General features: G+C 42.5%; 2 protein-coding genes across 2 annotated transcripts; both read right to left on the reverse strand.

Annotated features, from left to right (window-relative positions):
• Positions 1–101: 101 nt before the first annotated feature.
• On the reverse strand, positions 102–2,408 carry ptger1c (prostaglandin E receptor 1c (subtype EP1)). The gene is made up of 3 exons (XM_082531039.1): positions 2,275–2,408; positions 563–1,399; positions 102–414 (listed from the first exon to the last, which is right to left on the reverse strand). The coding sequence occupies exons 2-3, from the start codon at positions 1,391–1,393 to the stop codon at positions 235–237; spliced, it is 1,011 nt and encodes a 336-aa protein (XP_082387165.1). The 5' UTR covers positions 1,394–1,399; positions 2,275–2,408; the 3' UTR covers positions 102–234.
• A 3,394-nt stretch (positions 2,409–5,802) lies between these two features.
• Positions 5,803–23,277, reverse strand: LOC309705803 (adhesion G protein-coupled receptor E3-like). The gene is made up of 20 exons (XM_082531786.1): positions 23,036–23,277; positions 20,939–20,991; positions 12,400–12,483; positions 11,455–11,538; positions 11,021–11,164; positions 10,753–10,905; positions 10,509–10,637; positions 10,332–10,375; positions 10,127–10,231; positions 9,196–9,349; positions 8,963–9,085; positions 8,681–8,874; positions 8,434–8,598; positions 8,144–8,338; positions 7,779–7,996; positions 7,636–7,696; positions 7,421–7,512; positions 7,054–7,219; positions 6,907–6,978; positions 5,803–6,669 (listed from the first exon to the last, which is right to left on the reverse strand). The coding sequence occupies exons 1-20, from the start codon at positions 23,107–23,109 to the stop codon at positions 6,628–6,630; spliced, it is 2,352 nt and encodes a 783-aa protein (XP_082387912.1). The 5' UTR covers positions 23,110–23,277; the 3' UTR covers positions 5,803–6,627.
• Between the last annotated feature and the right edge of the window lie 3,457 nt (positions 23,278–26,734).

The raw sequence follows: 26,734 nt of genomic DNA on the forward strand, positions 1-26,734 counted from the left end.
AATTTTGATTGGTCAAAACTAATACCGCCCCATTGGCCAATCTGCAAGTAGCTGCTATTGATGACAGAACCGGTACAGACTACTAAATGTTGTGAAATGTAGTTCAAGTCCGCCTCCATCTCTTATTCACTAACTGCTTGTGTAAATAAGCTCTTGGTTTGTTAATAAATAGAAAGTATCTATGTTCTCTATACAAAAAGTCCATGAGTAATATAGTTAATGCAAATAGTGGAACTATGTTCTTGTCAGGGTCCATCTCTGTCCACAAACTCTGAAGAGCACTGTCTTCCTCAGTAAGATGTAAACCCAGGGGTCTAAGATCTGATTCCAGGAGGCTATACGTAAAGCCACATAGATGAGCTTTTGAGCTGATGTTCCAGGGCTTTGCTTGAGCTGCATCAGAAGAATTTGGATCTAAAATGTAGGAGAAAAATGAGAGAAAACAATTATGATGTGTTATTTATTCTTTGTCCCTTTTTATTAATCAGATCTAATATTAAAATAAATCATATCTAAATTATTGTAGAAAAAAAGTCTTCAGAATAACAAAAGCAGCACTCACAAGGAAGGGGCTCCAGCAGACACAGGAAACAACAGTGATGACTACCAGTTGCGCCATTACCTCTATATCCAATGAAAAAAACAGCGAAGAAGATGATGTACGTGATTCATGACGACCAAAGCGGGTTGTGTGGTTTGTTTGACCATTGGGGGTCTTCATTCTGGCATGCACCAATGAAGCAACACTCATTATGTTGCTGAACAGGGAAAGGGTGAGCGCAGTGAGGCCCAGACATGAGAAAATCAAAGCCAGGTAAGTGTCAGCTGCAAAACATGGAGAAGTAACTCTCAAAAAACACCAGGTGCATGGATATTGGATAGTATAAGTCCCTACTTTGAGTAAAGGCAGAATTGCCAGAACAAGTGCAAGAGCGGAAAGGAATAACACCACCCGTACCACATGAGCCACAGTAATCATATTAAAACGACAAAATGGCTTAGTGATGGCCACACAGCGCTCCACTGCCATAACACAACCGAACAGCAAAGGGCACAGGCCAAAAAACACCATATTTGTTCCAAAGACATCACATAGTTTCATAGTATACTGATGATTCATGTGGAGATACAGTGCAAAGGAACCTAGGATCACATGACCTCCGAGGTCAGCCAAAAGCAAAGCCACTGTTAGAAGTAGGAATGGTGCTTTGGACTGGCGGCAGAATCTACCACGAGACTTAGCCAGGATGCTCAGTGCAGCAAGGTTGGAGATGGTGCCGAATAACATTGTGAAGCAGGATATTGCTAAGCCTGAATTGCTCATGGGAGGTGGGACGCTACTATTCGGCTGGCCACATGTCTGATTCAGATGGCAAGTTGTCATCATTTCCATTGATACCTACAAAAAGAAAAATTATGAAAAAGTTTAAAAGAACATGCATTAGTTAAAGTCTACAATTTTTTAGCTAATTTCAACCTGTTTTGCCATCTAGATATCTCAAGTAAATTGCAGACAACAACACATCAGAGAAGTTAAAAACAAACAAACAAAAACTCAGTAGATACATGCTTTACTGGGCAGCTCAAAGTAATAATAAGTGGTATGTTTCTGACAAATGGGATTTAAAGAGCGTTTAGATGAGCCTCTATTCCTTGGCAAGAATGAAACACAGTAGATAAAACCCTGCTTTTATTCCTAATGAATGATGTAGACTAATAATGCTTAAAACATGCCTCAAATAGGGTCATGCAACAGGCTTGATTGAAGTACAGGAGCAAATCTATACTAGAACGGCTGAAAAAGAAAACAAAACAGAGTGCTGCAATGCCCAAGTCAAAATTCAGACCTCAACTCATCTAAGAGAGCTGTGCATAAATGAACTGAAGCAACACTGTAAAGGAGAGTGGGGAAAGCTGAGTTAAACTGCACTTGAGCTTTTGATGTTATAGGCCTGAGATAATAGAGTAACATCAACTAGAGCTTTAATGAATATGAATAATCTCCTTTGGTCTGCTAATCAGTTATTTCAGTAAGTCTGAAATCATTACAGAGGAATTCAAGGGTAATACTAAGAAAGTGTCACTAGTGTCCAAAGAAGGTTGTCCTTTAACTATGACTGGATCTGTTTATTTCTTTTTTTTGGGGGGGGGGTAAGTAAGAAATGTCTTGCCAAGATCTCCCCACAATCACGTTTTGCTTAAATTATTTCAGTAGAGGGGAATGTATCTAAACATATAGTATTATTTCTATGTAGTAAATTGCCATTAACTTACCTTCAGACTCCTTTGATGAACACTCAAAAGGAATGAAGGATGATGAATGTGCCTCTTGATAACACAGATGCCTCATGTACCAAATCACAGTATGATCACAGTTGCCTACGTTATTTACTTTCATTCCCCTCCCCTAATTTTTTTTCTTGTCCTCTGAAAGCTCCTCTTCCTGCCTGGTCTACCTTTCTCTTTCTCTATCTGCAGACAGGTTTCTCTGCATGCTATTCTTTCCCGTCTGAACATGTCCTCTAATCTACTCGTAAGAGATACTCATTTGGAACAGAGTAGAGCTAAAAAAATGTTAGTCCTCACTAACATTTTCTTCCTCAAATTCCAGCATTTATACACCAGACAAAAATCATCAAAAGAGTTTGAAAGAGTAGATGATAATTAGATACTTAGATGCACCATCACATGCTAAACAACATCCTAACAGGTATCTCACATATTAAAAATTATATTATTGAAAAAGTATTTTAGACATGTATTTAAACATTTTCTAAACAAGGAATTTGCAATGATAACTTAAACAGCATTATTCATAAACCTATGTGTAGACTTCAGAGTTGTTCAGAGTTGTTATCTGTGATCTTACGTAAACAGGAAGGAAGTGGAGACAGTCTCCCATTTCCTCTCTGAGTATAACTATTTCAGTCTTTGAAGTTGAACCCTCAGATCTAAGAAACATAAGGGGAAAGATGGAAAATGTCATTGAATGGAAGCGGAATTATTTATTTTATTTCTGCTAAACGACTAAAGAAAAATAGAACTCTTTATCCTTCCACTGTTTTTATTTTCCAGATAAAATAAAATGAATGAAGTCGGAAATGTCAATACACAAAGGCCTAAAATATTACAGAGAATATGTATTCAGTTTAAAGCTTCTGAAAATGTAAACAGAAAAACATTAAAATACAATTTTGACTAATTTAAAGACATGTCAGAAGGTGCTTCTGGAGAAAATTGTGGATGCCACAAAAAGCATTATTATGTTACCCTGTGTGGAGCTCTGCTTTATCTGTTTAATCTCTTCAAGCTTCTTTTGAAAAATAAATAAACAGAAATGAAATTGAAAGGAAATTGATGTAACAAGCTTTGTGTAAAGTCATGTTACCAAGAAAGTTTGAGTGCTGTGTAAAACGCAACACACGCAGACACAAACACACACGATGTGAAATAAAAGTTTTGAAAATTGAATATTCTCTGTGTTGCAGCAAGGATTCTTTTAAAAGCACTGTAAGTGTAAGTGTTAGGACACTGAAGGGAAGAACTGCTGTAATAGTTTTTATATATATAATGTTTATTTATATAACGTTTTTAGTCTCACAATTTTTTGTGCCAATGTGTTCTTGGCACCAAATTAAAAATGATATTATTTCTTCACAAGCAATCAAGTTTGACAGTTTTTTTTGTTCCACATTCTTTTTGAAGAAACCATCATTTTTTGGGCCTAAAAAAATCTTGTATATGCAGTTTTTCTTAAAGCTGTTTTTCTTTTGTGATTTCATCTCATCAAAGAAAGTATCTGTAGCTCATCAATGACACTGCTGTAAAGCCTGTAGCAATAAAATCACAATGTGACTGGAGTGGGTTACAATCTGACAAGATTGGTTAGAAATGCAGTATATGTTGGCATGTGATTACCAGAGCAAAAGGCAGGATCTCCAGCAGCTATCTCCATCTGGATGTCCAAATTAGCATGCTTAGTTGATAAAGCCGTGCTTCCTTTGGATATAACAGGCCCCTTATGTACAAGCAGGTCCGCCTCTGAAACCAGACAGACTTTTCTGAACATGCGTTGCTTCTTTGCTAATACTGTATAAAATATAAGTTAAAGGTTGAATTCTACTTAACGAATGGTCAAAAATTCAACTGATTTACCTCTATTTAATGTTTGTGAGTAGAACATATCTCTGAAGTGGTAGTTAAGTGCCCTATGAATCTCAGAGCATTTCCCACTAAGACCAGAACATGTGAAACTTTCCTTTTAGAATTGACTGCTCTGGGCAAGAGGTCATCAGTCAAATTAAGTAATCTCTACAGGCACAGGAGAAGAGAAGGAGATGGAGTGAAATACAGTTAAAGTCAGAAAATATTTAGCCCATGACACAATTTTAAATAATTTATTTCTGTTTTTCAGTAGATGAGAATGCAACAAGTTAAAGCTAAGCTAATGAAACTCAGCTTTAATTCAAGTGACTCAACAAATAAATAAATGAACAAATTAAAACATTATTATAATTATTCCTATTTTTCTACCCAGTCACCTTTACTAATGCCCTTTGTCTATTTATTAATTTATTAATTAGAGTCATAACAAATTAATCAGAAAGAAATAGCAAGCGCAACACGAACAGTTTTCCAACATCCATCCATAGGGTCACCAGACGCTATCCTACAAAGAATGTCCTCTTCATTCAGGTCCACTGATTTCTTACTGTCTCTGAGCTCCTGAGAGATTTATTTCAGATAATTCACAAGGGCAGTTCAGTTTTTTTGTATTCTCACTGGCTCAAAATGGTTCCATTTCTGCAGTGGAAATGGGCATTATTAAGAACAAAAATATTATTGATCATTTAGTGGGAAAGAATGGATGGATGGGTTTTGAGATTAAAGTTAAAAAAATGAGATTAAAGTAATAATTCTATTTTGAGAAAAACATCATAATGTGGAGATTACATTTGTTGTTTCAAGACAAACTGGCACACCTGCTACCCTCTACAAAATGCCCCGTGTAGATGAACAAATTGATGAGCTGTCTTATTGTGTTTTGTTATACAACATACATCCTCTTTATTGAACAAGGGTGTAATCATCAATACCGTTGCATCTGTCCATTGCCAGCCATTTCACTACAAATCTGGCCAACTCTTCCAGGTTTGTGCGTGCTTTTCTTTCTGATCGCATGCAGCTGTCTGAAAATTAAGCTTCTACAATTTAATGTAATCAACCCCTATAGTATGTCTGTGAAGGTTCTCAGTCATCCAGGTCATCGTAGTCAAAGGAGCTTGCAAAGAAAAGCGTCTGGACTTTAACCCTTATAGTAGTTTTCTAAATATTACAAATCTAATTATATTGTTATATAACAATGCCTAGAGACGATAAACATTTTGCTGCATTATGTCATACTCAGCCCTCACCTCCTTATTGTTCCAGATTCCCAGACAAGTTAAATCAGCCAGATTTTAGTCTGAAGCCAGCATTGCAGAAACAGTAATAACTGCCTTGTGTGTTGATACATGATGCATTGTGAACACAGAGATTTCCTTTTTGAAATTTGTTAATGTCTAGATGAGCAGAAAGAAGACATTTAAGAAGAGCTGAGAAAAAAAATCTTAAGCCATCACCTTGAACACAGAAGAGAAAAAGTTTGTTGCAAACACAGATTTCATTTATTCAATGTTATTTCAAAAAATCATGTTGCAGATTATACATGTCTATATATTTGCATCTATAGATATAGATAGATATTACATAAATTATATATTGGTGTCAAAATGTAATATAAACAAATCATAAAAGCTCTCATTCAAAACAAGGATACCTAATTATTCATATTTCTTAATTTGTACATTATAAATGCTCTTTGCAACTGTATTACACAAAAGAAAAATGAACCTGGTCAACCTGTTCAACCTTCACTGTTCATAATATTTCAAACACAGGATGCCAGATGTGTGTCCTGAGTGAAGTTACTGTTAGTAGTCTTATCTGCAAACACCATCAGCCTTCCTTTCTGGTGAGCTAGCATCCGAATGTTGCATGTAGTTTCTGCTGAGTGGTTATATTTCAATTTACTCTGAAAGCATACATAGAACTTCTCAAGTGCTGCACCCTTTATATTTTCCCTGTACAGAGAAGGGAGTGGGAGCCCCAACTAGTGGTAGGTAACACAACAACATTACAGAACCAACAGTTAACTGAATATAAATTCAGGCAAAAAAAAAGATGATTAGTTTAACCAACAACAGGGTGATGGTAAATATGACTGAGGTTAGGGTAAACCTCGGCTGCTTGAAAATGAAGTCAAAGCAGAAATTGCAACTATTGCAGTTTCTCTAGATGACACAAGAAGTTGGTTCCAAAAGGGGAGTCAGTCTGCATAGACTATGTTAAAAAGGCAAATTTTATAGCATTAAAAAGCATATTTACAGCCTGGTACAAAAACCCTTTTGACATCTTCAGAAATTTCCGCTTCAGAAATGACCAGGGGAATTCTACAGATATCAGCAAGTATACAAAGTCATCATCCCTCCACTTTTATAAGATTGCTTAAGAGATATTTGTCCAGTACAAAAACTGAAATATACATGTCAGCAGTTTTTATCCGGCAGGTGATTACTTTCTAGCTCCTCAAAGTTGACATTCTCTTGTATCCTGGGCACTCTTCGAAACCTGATGATGACAAAATGAAGAATATTCATATTCAAAAAATGATCAAAAATGTCTTTCATTATAACCAAAGGATCTTATTCACTTCACATCTTGATGTCCTTCAGAACAGCTTATCAAACAAACAAAATGGTCAAATTTCGAAGGTGTTCAAAATGAAACTTCAGGAATAGTTTGCGGCAGTACCGCTGCCGATCAAATGTTAATCTGTGCCATCAATTTCTGTAAATAACTGCTTACACGAGCTTTTCTGTCACTCTTCTTCCGAGGAGCACACATTCTGGTCAAGGCATGTTTGTACTCTTCCCTCACCTAAAATGAGGATATAAATGAAATTTTACCAACCGGCAAGAACTTCTTATTTAGTTAAGCATGAATATTACTAACCTGCCTGGAAAACAGACAATACACTGCAAAGAGTGTAACTCCTTCCAGGCTGCCAAAGATGGTGAGGTAAGCCATGGCTGTATGGTTTTCCTGAAACTGGAAAGAACCAAAGATCCAGGTGTTGCCCAATACAAATAGCTGAGCCACTGCACTAATGGTGAATGCCCTGCAGAAAACATGTTGCAGGCAAGAAAATGAATGACCGATTGAAAAATCAGCCTTTGTTGGCTACGGACCAATCCCAAAACAAAAATCCAAAACCTAGATAAAAAATTCTAAAGCAACGTAAGAAATAATCTAAACAGCACAACCAAAACTCAACAGGATCATGATAGTGATTTCTATGCGCAGCTTATGGGTAACTTACTCTATTTTGTGCAGGTCATCCAGGTCAGGGTTTACACTTGAGAACTTCTGTGCTAACTTCCATACAGTTATGAAAAAGAAGAAAATGTTTACCTGAAAAAGCAAAAACAAATGAACAACAAAAGCAACATTTATGTTTAAATCAGCTTTTTTTTTTTTTTTACACATCATTTTACTCTATAATCATTTCCCTAAATTGATTTCAACTTTACTTACAATGATGATTACACATGCAGGGCCAAAGTAATTCCAAATAAATCCCTGGGTTACCCAACAGCTGAAATGCACATTAAGAGTTAAGATAAATAGAGATTCAAGGATAAATTGATGATAAAATTTTAGGAATAGAGGGAACTTACTATCTCTCAGTGCCATGTCCCCTGGAATTAGCTAAGGCAGAGATGGCAACAATAACAGCTGGAACTCCATAGGCAGCTGCCATCATGTGGAGGGTTTTAAAGTTGGTGTTCGAAACAAGCATTATCATCCTGAACAGTTGTACACTGTCCAGACACATCCATAAAAATGTTGCCAGATAGGAAAAATGCAGGATCCCTGTCACCACTGTGCAGCCATCCTAATGGGGAAGAGATGAGATATTGCCGAACTAGACTTACTAAACTTCTGTTCTTTTCCTCATTTTGTCCCTTTACATCACAATTCAAGTTAAGTAAAAAATTCTGGATCTGCATTCATCTGAGCTTCAAACACAGTTAGTATTTACCTGGTTCTCAAAATGAGAGATTCCTGCTAGAAAGGCAAGGTTTGCAATGAAGAGGCTGATGCAGAGATGCAGGTGGATGGTGGTTCTTGGACTTTTAATAGAGCGGATCATTGAGAATGTCAAGATGGAGATGAATAAGAAAATCAGTGAAATGGACAGGAACACCCATATGATCAGATGAAATTCAAACTTCTCCTGTTGGGAAAGTAAATGAAAGTACATGAAAGTGGATTAAAGGTTTAACTACTAAATAGTCTGAAGTTTAAATGTTGCGGTTAATTAGTTTAAACCTTAATTTCATTGTAAGCCGTGAGTATAGCAAAGGTTCCCAGGTGGTTACAGGAACAGGAAGTATATTCCAGGTTTGACTCTGCCACACCGCAACCACGATCAGACCATGATCCTCCATTCACCGAGGAATCCCAGAACACACAGATGTGGAATGTTTGATTTGCCTATAAAACAAATATATGTGGTGTTTTTTTTGGCAAAAGTGATCACCACAATCTGAAACAACAAATGAGAGATAACCTCTACCTGTTCTTCTAGGTGGTTTAAAGTTAGGTTAATTGGCGTTTTGAGGTGGCTTGTATTTCTGTTGCTGACAGTGACAGTCGCCACTTTGGAGTTTATTTTAAAGCTCTGGTTCTTTTGTGGTTTCATTCCATTAAAGAAGCCATCTGTAGAGTTTTCCAGGTTTGAATAGCTCATCAAGGACACTGTTGTAAAGCCTGTAAGAATGAAAGGAGAGCATCATTAGAGGGGCTCATAATTTGATGAAATTGGTTAGAAATATAGTATTTGTTGGCATATGATTACCGGGGTAATAGGCAGGATCTCCAGTAGCTATCTCCATCTGGATGTCCAAGTTAGCATGCTTAGTTGATAATGTTATGTTTCCTTTAGGTATAACAGGCCCCTTGTGTACAAACATGTCCAGCTCTGAAACCAGACAGACTTTTCTGAACATGCATTGCTGGTTTCCTAAAATTGTATCAATAAAAAATCATCTAAAAGTGAATTGATTTATTTTCTTCGAATTTCTATTTAACCTGTCTGAGTTGAGGAGATATAAATCCTTGAAGAATTAGTGAAGGGTCCTATGAGTCTCAGAGCATTTCCCACCAAGTCAAGAAAGTCTGAAACTTTCCTTTTATAATTAAGAAATGCACTGGACAAGAGCTCATCAGTCATATTCAGGAATCTCTACAGGCACAGGAGAAGAGAGGAAGATGGAGTGAAATACACTTAAGTCAGGCAATATTTACACACGGGCAGACATGCAGACACACATTCAGGGTTACAGGGGGCTTTAGTCTATCTCACATAAATAAAACAAAAGAATGAAATGATGAACTAAGCAACACAAAAAGGCAGCAGAAGACAACAGCGTTGGATGATTGCTGAAAACTTTTCACCCAGTAAAAGAACACCTTAACATCCAGCAAGTGAAGAAAACTCTCTAGTAGGTTGGCATATCATATTTACAAATTAATTATCCAAGCCTAGCACAATGAAAAAAAACCCACAAAGACTACATGAAAAGGCCAGATTGTGAATGCTCTTCACTCAGCATTTAAGACAAAAAAAGAGATATTTGTGATTATGTGTGAACAATGCAATCATTCTTTAGGAGTTAATGTAATACTTTCTTTAGCTTGAATTACAGCTGAAAGCACACATTTTAATTGCATTTAAATGTTTCATTTAAAATCTATTGCAGTACAGAACAATATCTCTTAGAAATCTGTTACTGTACATTTAGAAAAAAAAAAAAAAAAAAAAAAAAAAGAAATCTGTTACTGTCCAAATGTTTCTGGACATAATCGTAACTGCAGGGTGAAACAAGAAAGAGTCAGACTGAGGCAGACTTTGATACTGGGGTCAACATCAACAGTCTACAAGAAATCTGAACACCATATCCCCCCCCCTTCCACCCCCTTCCAAAAAAAAAAAAAAGACTACAGTTTACTTCAGTTGTACCTTTAGAGTCTCCTCTCCATTCAGCTCTACCGGTCTTTTGTTGTTTGTGAGTTCCTGACAGGTTTTTTCCATGTAATTCACTAAGCCATCTGCAATATGAAATCCCTAGAAGAGGGATTGGAGGATGATAAAATAAATCTATGAGATAATACGCATTTCAAATATATTTTGACTCGTGATATAACTGTGTCTTGTGTGGAGTTACCTCTTTCACATCATTTATATCTTTGAAAACATCACAGTTTAATTCTGAGGAAATAAAGTATTAAAAGTTTTTACTGATGACCAAAGTTTTCTTGAAGTGTTCTGTTCATGCATTTACTTTGAAGAAAATCAGATTAAAATGGATCTTGGCAAAGTTCAGTTTTTATTGTATTCTCACCAGTGCACCGTGCCGTTTTGTTGCCATAGTTAGTGAACCCTGCGTTGCACATGCAGTAATAACTGCCTTGTGTGTTGTTACATAATCCATTCTGACCACAGGGATTTCCTTTATGACATTCGTTAATATCTAGAGCAGCAGGAAGAAGACATGTAAGAATACCTCTGAAAAAAAATCCTCTGCCATCACCTTAAACTGAAGAGCTCACTCTAAAATGGCAGCACCAATGAGAGCAACATTTTACCTTCACATGTAGCATTTTGATCGTGACGAAAGGTTTTATTCCCAGTAGTAGAAATGAATCCATCATCACAGGTGCACGAGTAATAGGGGATAATATTCACACATTTGGCGTTAGATCCACAGATGTCTTTGATTTCCAAACATTCTTTAATATCTTTAAAAAAAAGAAGAAGAGACCTTTAATCTTTACATACATTATGACTGTATGACATAAACTTTCTCCAAACCAACCACAGAGTTGTTGTCGCAATAAATTTGAGATGACTTACCTATACATGCACCAAGTGTAAAATTCACCTTCCCTCTTGGGTGTCTGAAACCACCTTTACATTGGCAGTAGTAGCTCCCATTTGTGTTTGTGCAGTTTGTATTTTGTCCACATGGCTTCACATCATCATTACATTCGTTTATATCTTTGTAAGGACACAGAAACGTGAAAAGATGTATTTGCATAAATATGTGCTTTGATATGAATTTGTTACAGATTTAAAAATAAAAATAGCTTGAAAATCCAAAAACTCAAACTTTTGATAGAAAAGGTTTAAAACACATATTTGTTGTTTTTTATTTAAAATAAATTTCAGAGATTATACATGTTATATGTTTAATTTTGTTTTAAATACAAATGCACACATTGCTCAGCTTGCACGTTTTCCATTACTGATTAAGTGTCAGATGTTTTGTTTTGTAAAGATTTTCATACCAATGCACTCTTTTTTCTTTGTGAGAAATCCTTGAGGGCAGCCTGCTGATACTGACAGCACCATGATGAGGAAGAAAGACAGAGCTAAAAAACAAGCAGAGAACTGTCAGCCTAGTATATTATGGTTCAGTACCTTTTGAACATTAATCTATTCTGATGTTTTATTCTGATTATGAATTTTGTTTATCATATAAATTGCACAAAAATGGTTGTGATAGTAAAAGGTCTGGGAAGAAGAAGCAAAGGCCCTCATTCTCTATCCTAATTTCCTCACATTAAATATGATTCTAAATAAACAGCACATTGGTGTCTGGAGAACTGTGCTTCCTATGAGTGAGAAAACATTACATGCCAGAGCACAAAAACAAACCATTATTACATCTGCGAGTTTGCACAGTCCATTTACTTTGAACTCCTAACTGACAGCTGATGGGTGCAGTATAAAGTTGGCCATTTAAAAACACAAAGAAATTTAGTGTAATCTTTGAAACAAATAACTAATTTATTGTTACCCAGTCAGCTGAATATGCTCAGGAATATGCCACACATTTTTCTTTTTTTGGAGGGGGTGGAGACTGAAACACCTGTCATTGTGTTTACAGTTTATTGTTTTCCATGAAAGAAAACTGTTGTCAGTTTAAAACTTTTGGTTGCTAGCTGCAGCAATACTTAATCATTTATTTGCTGACTTACTGTAACTCACTGTTAGACTCACTGTTAAGGACACAGAAATGCAAAAGGATGTGTTTGTATAAATATGTGCTTCAATATGAATTTAAAATAGATTTTAAATTCAAAATGAATTTTGATGCTACAAAAAAGTTTGATATACATAGTTGTTATTGATATTTCATAAAAATAATTTTAACAGATTATACATGTTATATGTTTTTATTTTTTAAATGAAAATGCACACATAAGTGTCAGATGTTTTCTTTTTCATACCCATGCATTGTTTTTTCTTCATGCTGAATCCTGGATTGCAGCCTGCGGATACCAACAGCACCATGACGAGGAAGAAAGACAGAGCTGAAAAACAAGCAGAGAACATTGGCAGTGGAAACTTACATTTGTGTTGTTGCACACTGTAATTTCTTCACACCATTTGTAATTTTCACATTCATTTATATCTTTGTTAAGGAAACAGAAATTTGAGGGATGAATTTGTACAAATATGTGCTTCAGTATGAATTTGAGATTTCTCTACATGGCTTGTAATTTTTATCTATAAAAAAATAATGTGAAACAATGTAGTTGCACAAATATATGCTTCAAAATGAATTTGATATGCATTTAAAAATCAAAATGGCTGGTTAGGGGCCTAGCAGGGCCTCTTCTTGAAATTGCCCTTGTGTGGTTGTGGTGTTCTCTCTCCGCCTCCTCCTCTCTTGCTCCACCCCTCTGTCTCTCTCTCACTCTTCTCTCTCCCCAGGACACAGCTGCTTTTGATTAGCCTCATTTACCACCTGGGCCCAGTTAGCAATCACCTCTCTGAGGCTATATAAGCTGGGGATGAACTGTGAGTGAGTTGGTTTTCTTCCCCCTGTGGCGCTACACGGTTTCCCCCTAGGTTTTGGACAGGCTCCTTTGAGTCGTGAGTAGATGGGCTTGTGGGCTCCGGAAGTGTCTCCCTTATTTGTTTGGTAGTTTTTTCCTTTGTTGCTGCGACTGCTTCCTTTGTTTCTTTGGCATTATTGGTAAAACGGTGTTGCCGGCTCTTTAAGTTAAGATTATTTGTAATAAAGCTATAATATATACTGAGCACTCTGTCTGGTTTCCTTTCATTCAGCTCTGGACCCATTTGCTACCGGTCCCCACACTCATACCCCTCGACCTCATCGTGGGGACGTAACAAATAGAAACTTGATACTGAACTTTTATGTTTTCTTTCTCTAGTATACTAGAGAAAGGAAAAAATAAAAGTTCAGATTTAGCCAACAGTACCATCAGTAATCACCAGTGTGGTGTGAGGTGAACTGTATTTCCTCTAAGAACTGAACTGTATTTGCTATGAAAGAATGTAATTTGTTTTGTAGAACCATGTTGATATATGCTAACATTACATTTAGTATATATACTGACAATGTATGACCAAAAGCTCATACATTTTCTTATTTACCGGCTGCAAACTTGGTATGCAGGTTTAAATGGTCCTTGAGTAGGACAACATGTTCAAGTGCTCTTAATCTATTACAGCATTTATATATTTGCATCTATCAGACTGAATGATTCCCAAGTTACCAAAATGATAGCAGTAATAATCCATTATGCTTGGATATTATTTAAAAATCAAAGTTTGGTTGGTAAAACACTATTTATTCATTTATGTAAATTTTATTATGGTGAAGTTGTAATTCACCATTACTGCAGGAGGAGGTCAAAAACACAGAACACATAGAGACAGGGTAAAACCCTCAGTTCAAATCAGTTAAAAAAAGCATGACAAAAAAAAAGTCTATTAAACAATGTAGCACTCACAAAAGGGAGACCTGAAGGACAACATGGAGACAACATGCAACAGGCTGTAGAAACAACCCTGATAACAAAGTGAGTGGAGCTATAGGTTTGAACTGATGCTTATCTTTTATAACGGAATGTCAAGGATATCAACAATTATCAAACACTCAGGTGAAGAAACGACACTTAGACACTTGGAGAGAATTTTTAACGTGCACGGGTGAGAGCTCAACAGAGAGACTCACACCCAGCTGCAGGTGTTTTCTTTAATTAAAGCATAGATAGCGGTTCCTGTTTTTCATGTTCGTGTGTATGTGTGTGTGCAGCAAGTCATTTTCTAAGAATAATAAAAATAATGCGAGTCAACTTCTGCGGATGTGTGGGTGCGGTGAAGCTCCTATCAGCTTCTGCAAATGTGTATTTTTGTGCTGATCTTGTGGCCTTATCATAAGGCTTGCAGTTTCATGTTTATCAAGCTGAGCTGCACAGTGAAAATATGAACATTATCAGTATTGAAGCAAAGCATAAAAACATTTAAACATTATTTCTTTAACACGGAAAGATGATTTTATAAATAGTTTGTTACGCAAAAACAAAAAGCACCGCTCATCAGAAGGTTTTTCTAAGAGTATCTGTAAATAGTATGTTTTATGAAGCAAAAATAAAAGTGCTCACATTAATCACCTGTAGCACCATTTTCCCCTGTCTCAGAAATGAATACATGTGTCAGATTTGTTAGGCAGATGCTCACATTCTCCTGTGAAGCCTTCATCCCACTTTGTTTTTATAAACTAAAGCTTCCCATGTGTAAAACAAAACATTTAAAAAGAAAGAAAGTAAAAACATATTTTATGTTAGTCAGTTAATGAAATATGTCATCTTAAATGAATTAATTCATGTTTTCACTTTATTTTTTGCATGTTAACCTTTTGAGGTAAGTCATCATCCATCATGTCCTTAAGCCTAGCTTCAAGCCACTAACCCTACGTTCTGGACAGAAGCAAAACGATCTGTCAGGATTTGGAAAATGAGGACCCAAACGCAGACACATGAAGAAAGACTCACTAAAAATAAAACACGGGTTTATGGATAAAAATCCAGAACTCCATAAACACAAACCCAGAAAAAGAAATGCCACACGGAAATACAATGTGAGCATGATAGAAACTGTGACGGAGGGGAAAAAACACTATTTATGAACACACAGACACACTAAGGGATAATGAGGGAAATGGGAAACACAGGTAGCAAGACACAAAACACTCAAGACCACAAGACAGGTGAAGTGGAACTAGCTATAAGACACAGAAGACAAACTATCAAAATAAAACACAAAATCATTGACTAACATACATAATGAACATGATTATTTTGTTATTATATTCACTAAGATGTGGGAGAACAGGATTAAAACATACCCATTAGCATCTTTTTTCCCTCTGTTTTAGCAGTTTATTTTTCTTTAGGGAGAAAAATGAAGCATACTTTATTGAGACTCGTAGTTCAGCCACTGCCATATTTGAACATGGAGAGAAGCAGTTGAGAAAGGAAGCGGAAAAAGAGGGTTTAGAAGGTGTTATGGTGGAAGGTGATCTTTATTTTCATTTATAGTATTGTAACGATGGTTAAGTGTTATTGTACAGTGACATGTTGGTGATCTCTGCACACTGTTGTTGTTCCTTTAAGATTCATGTTTGGTTGTGGTGTACAGGAAGGGGTGGGTGGGACCTGGTTGTTCTGTGTGTGTGCCAGGCTGAAGAGAGGGGGAGTTCGAGAGCGCTTCCCCCTGAGTTAACAACCCGCTGGCTTATGTGCCAAATAAACGGACAAACTGAGACCCCAACCGTCTGGTTCTTGTGAACGTTACATTGGTGTCAGAAGTGAAGAAAGAAAAAAGAACCCCAGAACGCCCGACACCCTGTTGCTGGCGACGCTTGCCGTTACGAGACGAGGATGTTGCCGGGCAAGATTAAGAAGGAGACGGAGGAGAGGGAGGTTCGTCCGCGCTCGCCCGCCCATGGAGTGAGGGAAACGGCGCTGCGGCTGTCTGCCGAGGCTGGATTTTCTCCAGGTTTGACTAGGCTCGGGAACTGTTCGCACAGCGGCCGCGATTCCGGCGGGAAGGAGTCGACCTCGCTTGGCGCGCCGTCACGTGATGTAAACAAACATGGCGGCGCCCAGCAAGCTGCAGCGAATATAAAAACGCCTAAGTTCAGCGGCAAGACGCCATGGGAAGTGTTTATCGCACAGTTCGAGCTGTTAGCTGTCGCAGCTGGCTGGTCTGAGGAACATAAAGCTCTCCAACTGGCTTTGTGTCTGTGTGAGGATGCAGCTGCATGCCTGCTGCTGCTGACCGAGGAGCAGAGGGGAGATTATAATGCTCTGGTCGGAGCACTTCAGAGGCGCTTCGGGCAGTATAACCAACCAGTGCTGCTGAGGTCGGAGTTCCACAACAGACGCAGATTGCCAGGCGAGCCCCTCCGCATTTTGGCCCATGAAATCGAGTGCCTTTGCCGGAGGGCGTATGACAGCATGCCACCATCAGTGCAAGCGGAGTTAGCTCGGGACCAGTTCCTGCAGGCCCTGAGCCCTAAAGAGCTCCGTATGCAAACTCAGCTTGCTCGGCCAGCCACACTCAGTGCAGCCCTGGAGCTAGCGTTGGAGAGGGAGATGCTTGCAGGATCCTCTGGGGGCGCTGATGACGCACACGTGGTGAGGGCTGTGTCAGCACCTGTGGAACAGATGGAGACGCCAGCGGGCTTGTGCAGTTTGGTGCAGGCGGCTTCGCTGCAGTCGCCTTCCCCTCGGGCTGGCCCACACCGCCGACCACAGAGCTGCTGGGGATGTGGACAACCCGGACACCTCATCAGGCAGTGCCCCAAGCTTGCAGCGGTTCAGGGAAACGCCCACGGGCCCGTGTAGGCGGGAGTACACGGGCCTGGGAGAACGACATCCCCACACCACCGCCACCTCCACCCGGTGCGGCCATCGCTGTGGGCTGGACCCAGGTTGGCGGCTTTTGCCATGTTCCAGTGACGATCGCGGGGGTGTCCTGTACGGCCCTGCTGGACACGGGGTCCAATGCAACGCTGGTCCGACCCGATATTGTCCCAACCGGAGCTGCTGTGCAACCGACTAATGTGCAACTTAAGACTGTGACCGGTGATCTGGCCCCAATGAGAGGGAGGGGAGTGTTCCAGTTCAAGGTGGGGGACCTCGGTGTGTCTTATGCTGCCTGGGTGGCTGACGTGCAGGACGCCTGCATCCTTGGGCTGGATTTTTTACGAGCCATTGGCGGTGTACTGGACTTAGGCAAAGGCTTCCTCGTAACCCCTGATGGGAAGAAGGTGCCGCTTATTCCTCCCCCGGTCTGCACAGCATCTGCCGCGGCGTCCACCTCCACCGCAGAGACCGCTGCAGACCCGCCAGCAGAACAGCGAGCGGAGGAGGAGGAGGAGAGGCTCTTAGCAGTGAGGAGTATCTGGTCAAAGAACTGTGAGGGGCTGACTCCACAGCAGCAAGAGAGTCTATGGCAGGTACTAAAAGAGTTTAGTGACATTTTTGCCCTGAAAGAAAGTGATGTTGGCTTGACACACTTGGTAGAGCACGTCATTGAGACCGGGGATGCCCAGCCTATTAAAGTGCGCCCACGCCGCCTGCCCCTGGCTCATCAGGAGGCTGCGGACAGAGAGTTGTGTGAAATGATGAAGGCGGGCATCATAGAGCCATCTGATAGCCCGTGGGCCTCCGCGGTGGTGATGGTGCCTAAGAAAAAAAGTCCTAGGATGCGTTTCTGTGTGGACTACAGACCACTCAACAAAGTGACGAAGAAGGACTCTTACCCCCTTCCCAGGATTGATGAGTCTCTCGACTTAGTAGCCGGGTCCTCCTGGTTCTCCACCCTGGACCTGCGGAGTGGCTACTGGCAGGTGCCACTGTCCCCGGAATCCAGACCGAAGACAGCCTTCTGCACTAACAGGGGACTATGGCAGTTCAAAGTCCTGAGCTTTGGTCTTTGCAATGCTCCTGCGACCTTCGAGAGGCTTATGGACAGTGTGCTGGCTGGCGTCCCACGGCAACGGTGTCTGGTTTACCTGGATGACCTTCTAGTGCACGGGAGCTCCTTTGATGCTGCCCTGGATGCCCTGAGACAAGTGTTGGAGAGGGTGGCAGCTGCAGGCCTGAAGCTGCACCCCGACAAGTGCCACTTCATGAGGAGGGAGGTGGAGTTTCTGGGCCACAAGCTGGGTCGTGAGGGCATCAGCACGTTGGAGGAAAAAATTCACACCATTACCGAGTGGCCCACACCAGCAGACCAGAAACGGCTCAAAAGCTTCCTAGGACTGGCGTCTTATTACAGGAGGTTTGTGAAGGGCTTTTCCTCCATAGCCGCACCACTCTTCCACCTGCTGCAGAAGGACCGTGACTTCATCTGGACCCGGGACTGTCAGCAGGCGTTCGACACCCTCCGCAGATCGCTGACAGAGTCTCCAGTCCTTGCCCCCCCTGACCCCGCCCTGCCTTTTGTCCTGGACACTGACGCAAGTAATGTGGGGCTGGGAGCGGTGTTGTCGCAGGTTGGGCCGGAAGGGGAGAAGGTGGTGGCGTACTTCAGCCGGGTCCTGAACAGGAGTGAGCGGCGCTACTGTGTCACACGACGAGAGCTGTTGGCTGTGGTGGCGGGGGTGAGACACTTTAAGTACTACCTGTGCGGCACAGCATTTGTTATCAGAACTGATCATGCTGCCCTTCAGTGGCTGATGTCTTTCAGGGAGCCAGAGGGACAGGTGGCTCGCTGGCTGGAGGAGCTCCAAGCCTTCAATTTCATTGTGGAGCACAGAGCAGGGACGCACCATTCTAACGCAGACGCCCTCTCTCGTCGCCCATGTGCTGCAGCTGGCTGGCGTTACTGTGAGAAGCGAGAGGAAATAGAGCGGGAACTCACAACAATAGACGGAGCAGCACAGCTCGCCTGCAGGGCTCTTCTGATGGTGGATGCAGCGGAGTGGAGGGCACGGCAGGAACAAGACACGGACCTGCTGCCGGTCCTGCAGTGGCTGGAGAAGGGGGAGCAACCCCTTTGGGATGAGGTCACTGGGTTTTCCATCTGTACCAGGGGGCTATGGGCCAAGTTTGCAGCTCTCAGGCTGAAGGAGGGGGTGTTGGAGCGTGCCTGGAAGGATCCTGCCACGGGGGAGGAGAGGTGGCAGGTTGTGGTGCCAAGGTCGCTGAGGTCAGCTGTGCTGGAAGCCTGCCATGGGAGCACTGGCTCCGGCCACTTTGGGGTCTCCAAGACTCTCCGCCGCCTCCGCCAGGGCTATTACTGGGGTCAACAGCGGAGGGACGTGGAGGACTTTTGCCGCAGCTGTGATGCATGTTCCTCACACAAAGGGCCACAGGACCAGTCCCGGGCTCAGCTTCAGCAGCAACCAGCAGGAGCCCCAATGGAGCGAGTAGCTGTGGACGTCATGGGCCCATTTCCTCGCACAGACAGAGGAAACCGCTATGTTCTTGTGGCCATGGACTATTTTACCAAGTGGCCGGAAGCATACGCCATCCCAGATCAGGAGGCTGAGACGGTCGCTGATGTATTAGTGGAGGGGATGTTCAGCCGCTTTGGAACAGCAGAGACCCTCCACAGTGACCAGGGGCGTAACTTTGAGTCCAAGGTATTTGCTGCCATGTGTGAACGCCTTGGGACTAAGAAAACCCGCACCACCCCACTTCACCCCCAAAGCGATGGGCTGGTGGAAAGGTTTAACAGGACGCTGGCCCAGCAGCTAGCCATCCTTACCTCAGAACACCAACGGGACTGGGATTACCATCTTCCTCTTACCCTCATGGCCTACAGGTCGGCAGTACAGGACTCCACCCAATGTACGCCTGCCCTGCTCATGTTAGGGAGAGAGCTGAGAACTCCTGCAGAGTTGGCTTTTGGGAAGCCCCCGGACGCGCCAGAGGCACCACCGGGCCGGGACTACGCAAGGAAGCTGCAGGACCGGCTGGATTCTGCACATTCCTACGCCCGAGAGCAGCTGGCGAAGGCAGGCCTGCGCCAAAGGAGGAATTACAACATCACCACTAAGGGGAGGCACTTCCATGCTGGGGAGCTGGTGTGGGTCTACAGCCCAAAGAGGAAGAAGGGACGGTGTCCTAAACTGGATAGCAGCTGGGTGGGGCCTTGCAGCGTTCCAGAGCGAGTAGGGGAGGTTGTTTACAGGGTGCAGTTGCCTCCTAGGGGGAGGATAGTAGCGCTGCACAGAGACCGGATGGCCCCCTACAGAGGGCAGTCCCTCCCCTCCTTTCCAGAGGGACGTGTACAGAGCGTCCGTGACCCTGCTCAGAGGGACCCCCGACCGGGGCTGCGTTCCCCTCCCTCGGACTCTCCACCCCAAAGCCCCGAAGCTCCGCGTCCACCTCAGGGGCTCAGGAGGTCAAGGAGGGAACGTAGGCTACCACCCCGCCTCAGAGACTGTGTCGTTCCCTCGGGGACGAGGAACTTATTGCTGGGGGGGCAGTGTAACGATGGTTAAGTGTTATTGTACAGTGACATGTTGGTGATCTCTGCACACTGTTGTTGTTCCTTTAAGATTCATGTTTGGTTGTGGTGTACAGGAAGGGGTGGGTGGGACCTGGTTGTTCTGTGTGTGTGCCAGGCTGAAGAGAGGGGGAGTTCGAGAGCGCTTCCCCCTGAGTTAACAACCCGCTGGCTTATGTGCCAAATAAACGGACAAACTGAGACCCCAACCGTCTGGTTCTTGTGAACGTTACAGTATATATAAAATAAATTCCTGCACATGCAAACATGCAGATCTGTGCATATAGTTACTGTATATTACTGTATTACAAGGCATCAGTCCACTTGTAGTTGAGTAATTGCAAAAAAAAATTACATTTTGAAAATTGTGATCCAACATTAGATTTAATATGAAAAGCATGAAAAAAGCTATGAAAGGTTTGTATGTAACTTCTTATAAAATATTTTCCCCTGTTACTCCTGTGCAAATGTATGATAGATGTGACTCACCCAGTATCAGCAGGATCCGCGTGCCTGTTATGTTGGAAGCAGTGTGCAGATCTCTATGGATGAAATCAGTGAAAATGTAAAAGTAGCTACAAGTTAGGCTAATATTGTAAAACAAATATATATATTTAAAAATGCCAAGATCTTAACATTACATAGAATGACCAGGTCTTTTTCTCTCTCTGGCTAGCTGTCTTTTCTCGTCACGTCAAATTCTTATCCGCCCATATCATCATGCCGCCAGGGGTGTTCAATGCTTATCACCATAAAGTGTCACTGTGGTGACAAGACCCCGTGTTTATCGCTTCCTGCTTCTATTTTTTACTATTTTTTCAAGACTATGTATCTTTTTTTTTTTTTACATGAACAGTATAGCAGCACTTTATTTGCTAGCACTTCAGAATACACCCCTGTCATGAAACTGTGTTTGGCAGGCAGGATTGCACCCAAAATGCAGCTCTCAGAGACAGAACTGAACTCAAAATGAAGCCTTATTCCTGGATTCACAGAATACATTAAACTAGGAAACAACAGGGAACCTAAACTGGGAAATACAAACAGACAGTAGACACAGCCAGAGAAATGAGGGAGATCTCAACACTGGATGGAGGGAGACACAGATGATATATACACAAGAGGAAATCAGGGCAGAGACAGGGGAAGCAAAACTGAACATGATGCACACATGACAGGTGCCTGTCAAAGTAAAACAAGTGACAAGAACAGTGAGACTAAGGCACATGTACTCGTGCCTGGTTCTGTTGGAAGTTTCTTCCTGTTAAAAGGGAGTTTTTTCTTCCCACTGTCACCAGAGCTCTTGCTCGTAATGGGTCATATGACTGTTGGAATTTTGTCTGTTTTCTTTGTTTTACTGTATTACGGTCTTTACATTAAGGTATAAACCGCCTTGAGGCAACTGTTGTTTTCATTTGCCGCTGTAATAAATTGGAATTGAATTGAACCTTGCAGCTGCAGCTCTTTGCAGCAGATTCAGCAATGGAGGGGCTATTTCCTCACCCTTTTTCTGAATGCTCCTGAATCTCTGCCAGAGATGATCTGTGCCAGCAGTGTACACTCACTATATGTTTGGGTACATTATATTTGTCCACCTCTCTTCACCCAAATGTCCAGTATGGCGGCTGAAGATATAATAACAAAGTTGATCACTGATCTGCAACTTTGGGTGTCCATATGCTGGAACGTGGTGTCCGTCATGAAAAAGCTGTGATTAGCACGAAAGTCCAATAACAGAACACCAGTTGAGTTAAGATCAGACATGCCATTCCTCCCAGTCATGCCCTTTTAGGTCTCATTGTTGTTTCCCACATGGGCATTGAAGTCCCCCAGCAGAACAATGGAGCCCCTGGAGGGAGAACTCTCCAGCACTCCACCAAGGGACTCTAAAGTGGGTTTTATGCTGCTACAGATGTGTTTGTGTACATTTTTCTGTCAGGCAGAGGGGTGAGGGGTCACCCACAGGAGACGGTACCGTGCAATTCTCCAAGTTGTTGACTGCATGTTGCTGGAGGACATGATCTATGTGACTGATTTATATAATATAACATATCGAAAATATAACATTTGAAGACAATGTCAGAAAATACTACTAAAATGGATAAGTATTACTATTATTAATATAATTATTTTTAGAGGTGCTCAAAACTAAACTTGCCTTTGGGCTGCAGTGACACTTTATTTTTGTTATTTTTAACACTTGGTTTCACTTCAGCTCTTTATATGTTATAACTTCGCACTCCTCTGCGGCTGGCTCACGAACCAACCACAGCATGAACATGAGAGGCCCACAGACCAGCTGTGGCACACTGCCTTTATCTGACAACAGAGCCCACTGAAAAACCAGCAGGCCCTCGAGTTGAGAGTGTGTGTGAGAGAGAGACCTTTGCCTTGTGTTTCAGGGGTGAGACCTGTTCCTGAGCTCCAGCACTCTGGTTTCACACACCTGAAGGTAATTAACTCAACTGTCTATTCTCACCCATCACCAGCTGCTACTTAAGATGGAGGGGTTCCTTCACTTGAGTTGTTGGTCTGTGTCTGCAAAGTGTGGCTCCTCAAGTTTTACAGTGTTACTCTTGTGCTTACCTGCTGTGCCCTTTAGTCATCAATCTCTCTTTGTGCAGAAACTGTGGTGTGGAAAATTGGGAAGAAATAGTCATGTGGAGAGAAGGAATCGGTGGTCTTCCATGTTTGACCTGGCCACAGAGCTCACTGCATGAAAGTCATTGTGCTGAATCTTTGTACTCACTTGCTGTAAATAAACCTGTGAACCCTTACTTCAGAGCCCCCGTTTGAGTCCCCCTTTGACTGCTGGATATGACTGAAACATATGTTCACTAACAATTTTACAGCTTATAACCAGCTGATAGACCTCAATGTCTCTTACTGTTAAGAAAACCTAATGCATGGATCGGTTGAGTCACATGCTTTTTCAGCATCTGTACTAACCAATAATGATATTTGGTACTAATTTACATTTGTATTAAAAATATAATATTATATAATATAATCTTCATGTCAAATTACAAAATAAAATAAATCTCAGCTTCAGTATGTGTTATATAATATGTTATGGGGAAATACGTTATTTCAAATATGATAATTCAAAGCTAATTATTTTTATATCATAATTTACTCTTGGTGACTCTTAAACAAGACAAAAAATGAGTCTAAAAGTACAAAACAAAACAAAAACACTCTAACTGATGGCATTAAACATTGAGCGTACAAATTTGTACCAGTCATATTAAAAAAAAAAAAAGGGGGGGGGGGGGGGGGGAGATGTGTTGTTTAACCAACACCAGTAAATATGCATTTTACTTTTTAAAATTATTTCTTAGCATATCAACTTGCCTGGACTACCAAAAATGGGACTACTGCATGATGGACTTATGCAGTGTACACTTGAAATGATGTGGATTGTCTCTTGGGTGTTTACTAAGAAACTGAACTGCTTGTATGAACTGGTGATGTTAAAGAAAACTCAGCCATCTGGTCTGCTAAGCAGCCCCTAATGTGTGCAGTGTAAATGAATGGAACTACATTTACAGGACTAATTTAACATGAAAACATAAACATTATCTTAAAGAGTCTAAAACTCCATAGTTCACCTGACTACAGAAACTTTCAAGATATTAGAAGTTTGTTTTTTTTTGTTTTTTTCGCCTGTCCCATTTGGTTCTTTAGCCATCAGAATTGTTGTCTGAAGACCAACAAGAATACCCAATGGATTTACTTTGCCAAATGGATCATCGTGGCATTGCCGTATTGGTCCATTTGGTCGATCTTTGTTTTTATTATTTATTATATTTTATTTTCAGATGTTACAGACGGGACAGACATGAGTGAGAGATAGGAAAGGGAGAAAGAAAGAGGAAGGAAAGGAAAAACAGAAGGGGAGAGGGACAGTGAGAAAGGGGGGGAGAAAAAAAATAAAAATCTCCTGGATCACCTGTTGAGAGAAGAATAGAAAACAAGCAAAAAAAGACAAAAAAAACAAAACAAAGCAACATACTAAACACAACACCATCACATTAATCAAGCTAAGTGTAAACAGCAGTAAATACTAAATATTCAATGTTGTTGTGCAGCACGCAGGACAGATGTGCTTCGAAGTAGCAGCCAAGAAAGGTGTAATTTGGGTCTACGAGCAGTGAACACCCGTGTGCATACCTGTGTGGATCAGCGTGCTTGTATTCCAAAGGTTTCTCCATGTAACGATCTGCTAGGGAGTGTGGGGGGGCCACAGCCCCGTCCTCCAGGGTGTGAAGCAGGTATGGAGGAGATCAAAACTCCAGACATCCAGAGGCCCCCAGAACACAAGAAACCATGGAAGACCAACAGAGGGGCAGCCGCGCCACTTTTCCAGTAAGAGCTGAGGAGAGTCCCAGATGAGGGTTCACTCAGCAGCCGCGGAGCAGAAGCCAGGGGGAGTTGCAGTGACGCGCCCGTGAGCTCCGCCGGCCGCCAGCTGTGCCTGAGTGACCGAGCCCCAGGCCGAGAGGCCGGGGGCACCCCACCCCCGAAGGGGCCCGAGCGAGCCCCAGGCTCCAGGCCCCGATAAGCGGCCGCCAAGGAGTGAGCCAGTGTGTACCTGGACGCCCACCCCCAGACACAAAGAACCACCAACGCACCGACACCTGAGGGAGTCCGCCACCGGCAGGGGAAGTGGTGGTAGGTGGAGATAGGCCTCCAAACCTTGGAGGGCCTGAGGTGTCCCCAGAGAGGTGGCGTCTGATACCCAGCCTGACATATAGACACAGACATACAGGCACACACAGACACAAACATCCATTCCCCCCCTCATGCTCTCATATGCACTCACTCCACACTCAACCAACGTGGAGACAGACATAAAGAGACGCTGTACACACGATCACACTCCCCAAGTGTACTCTACAAACCGGGTCTAGGTACCCTTGCCCCTGGAGGGGGGAACTGCACCCAGACCCAGGTGGTGTTACCCTTTTCCCTGCGGTGGGGAGAGGCAGACCACCCCGACTCTGTAGCAGCAGGGAGGCCCCACACTCCAGACCGCAGTCGGACGGCCAACTCCTCCTAGCCCTCCCGCTCCAGCAGGCCGCAGAGAATGGGGGTGGGAGAAGACTCCAAACCTCCCTCCACCCGCTCATTGTAGTGTTGATGCATGTGTGTTCTAAGGTGCAATTAAAACCCAGGAGGGCATGGAGCTACCTGCCAAGGAGCAGCAGGTAAGCGCATGGTCCCTCCTGCTAGCCCTCAATGACTAAGTGTATTTAAAATTGAGAGGTGGGCAACGACGCCAGGGGTGAGGTATACACCCTGATGGAAATTTGGACTCCGTGATTGTGCCCACCCCCAAGATCCTATATGTATGTGTAATGAGAGTGTGAATAATGTGAATGTCTAAGTTGTGGGATAAAATTGAGGCAGAGGCAGCCAGAAGGGGACAGAGGGGGGGGGGGGGGGGGGGGGGTAGCCTCCTCTGCACCCTGGTGACATACCCCCACTCCAAGGTCCTGCATGTGTGGGTGGTTGTGGTGGAGCGGGAAGAGAGAGGCAGCTGGAGATGGGGAGGGAAGGAAGGGAGGGGCAGGTAACCCCTCCCTGGGGCCAGCTCCCCCGCTGACCCCAGTAGGCACTCCCACACTCCGCGACCCGCCAGGGAAAGGGGGCCCAGGCCCATCCAGACCGGGGCCCAGTGCAGCAGCGCCTCCTGGCCCCACAGAGCCCGGGACAGTCCACCCAACCCCACCACAGAGAAAACTGCACCCACCCCACCATCCACTCATCTTCCAGACTACATAAGACAGTAAACGCCCAGGCTGAGATCTTCCTCCACCTCTCCTGTATCTCCCCCTCCTGCAGAGAGAGTTCCTGAAGAGAGGAAAGCTCCTGCAAGATGTGACCATCTCCCCCACCAGTTGAAGAGCCCCCCAGGTGGTTCGACGCACCGGCGGCACCCTGCTCCAGGGCCGGGCCCCCATGCACCCACCCGCCCACAACCCCGGCAACACACCAACCAGGATCCAAGCCCCCGAGGCCCCAAAAAAAAAAAAAAAAAAAAAGATATTAGAAGTTTTTAAAAAAGGAATCTGAAACACTCTCGAAGTGGCAATATTTCTTCTTCTCCACCAAAAGATCCATTTTATTTTTATATTTTTCTTTTCCTTTGAAAGAAATCTTTTGGACCCTGAATGTTTATGACAGAAAACAAAGATAAATAAATATATAAAACATATAAACATTAAATCGCTTGGAAGTCACACGGCCTAAGTCTTGTAATATTTGATAGTGCTTTTTTGC

The sequence above is a fragment of the Aulonocara stuartgranti genome (genome assembly GCF_965226115.1).
Source record: "Aulonocara stuartgranti genome assembly, chromosome: 4".
Classification (NCBI taxonomy): Eukaryota; Metazoa; Chordata; class Actinopteri; order Cichliformes; family Cichlidae; genus Aulonocara; species Aulonocara stuartgranti.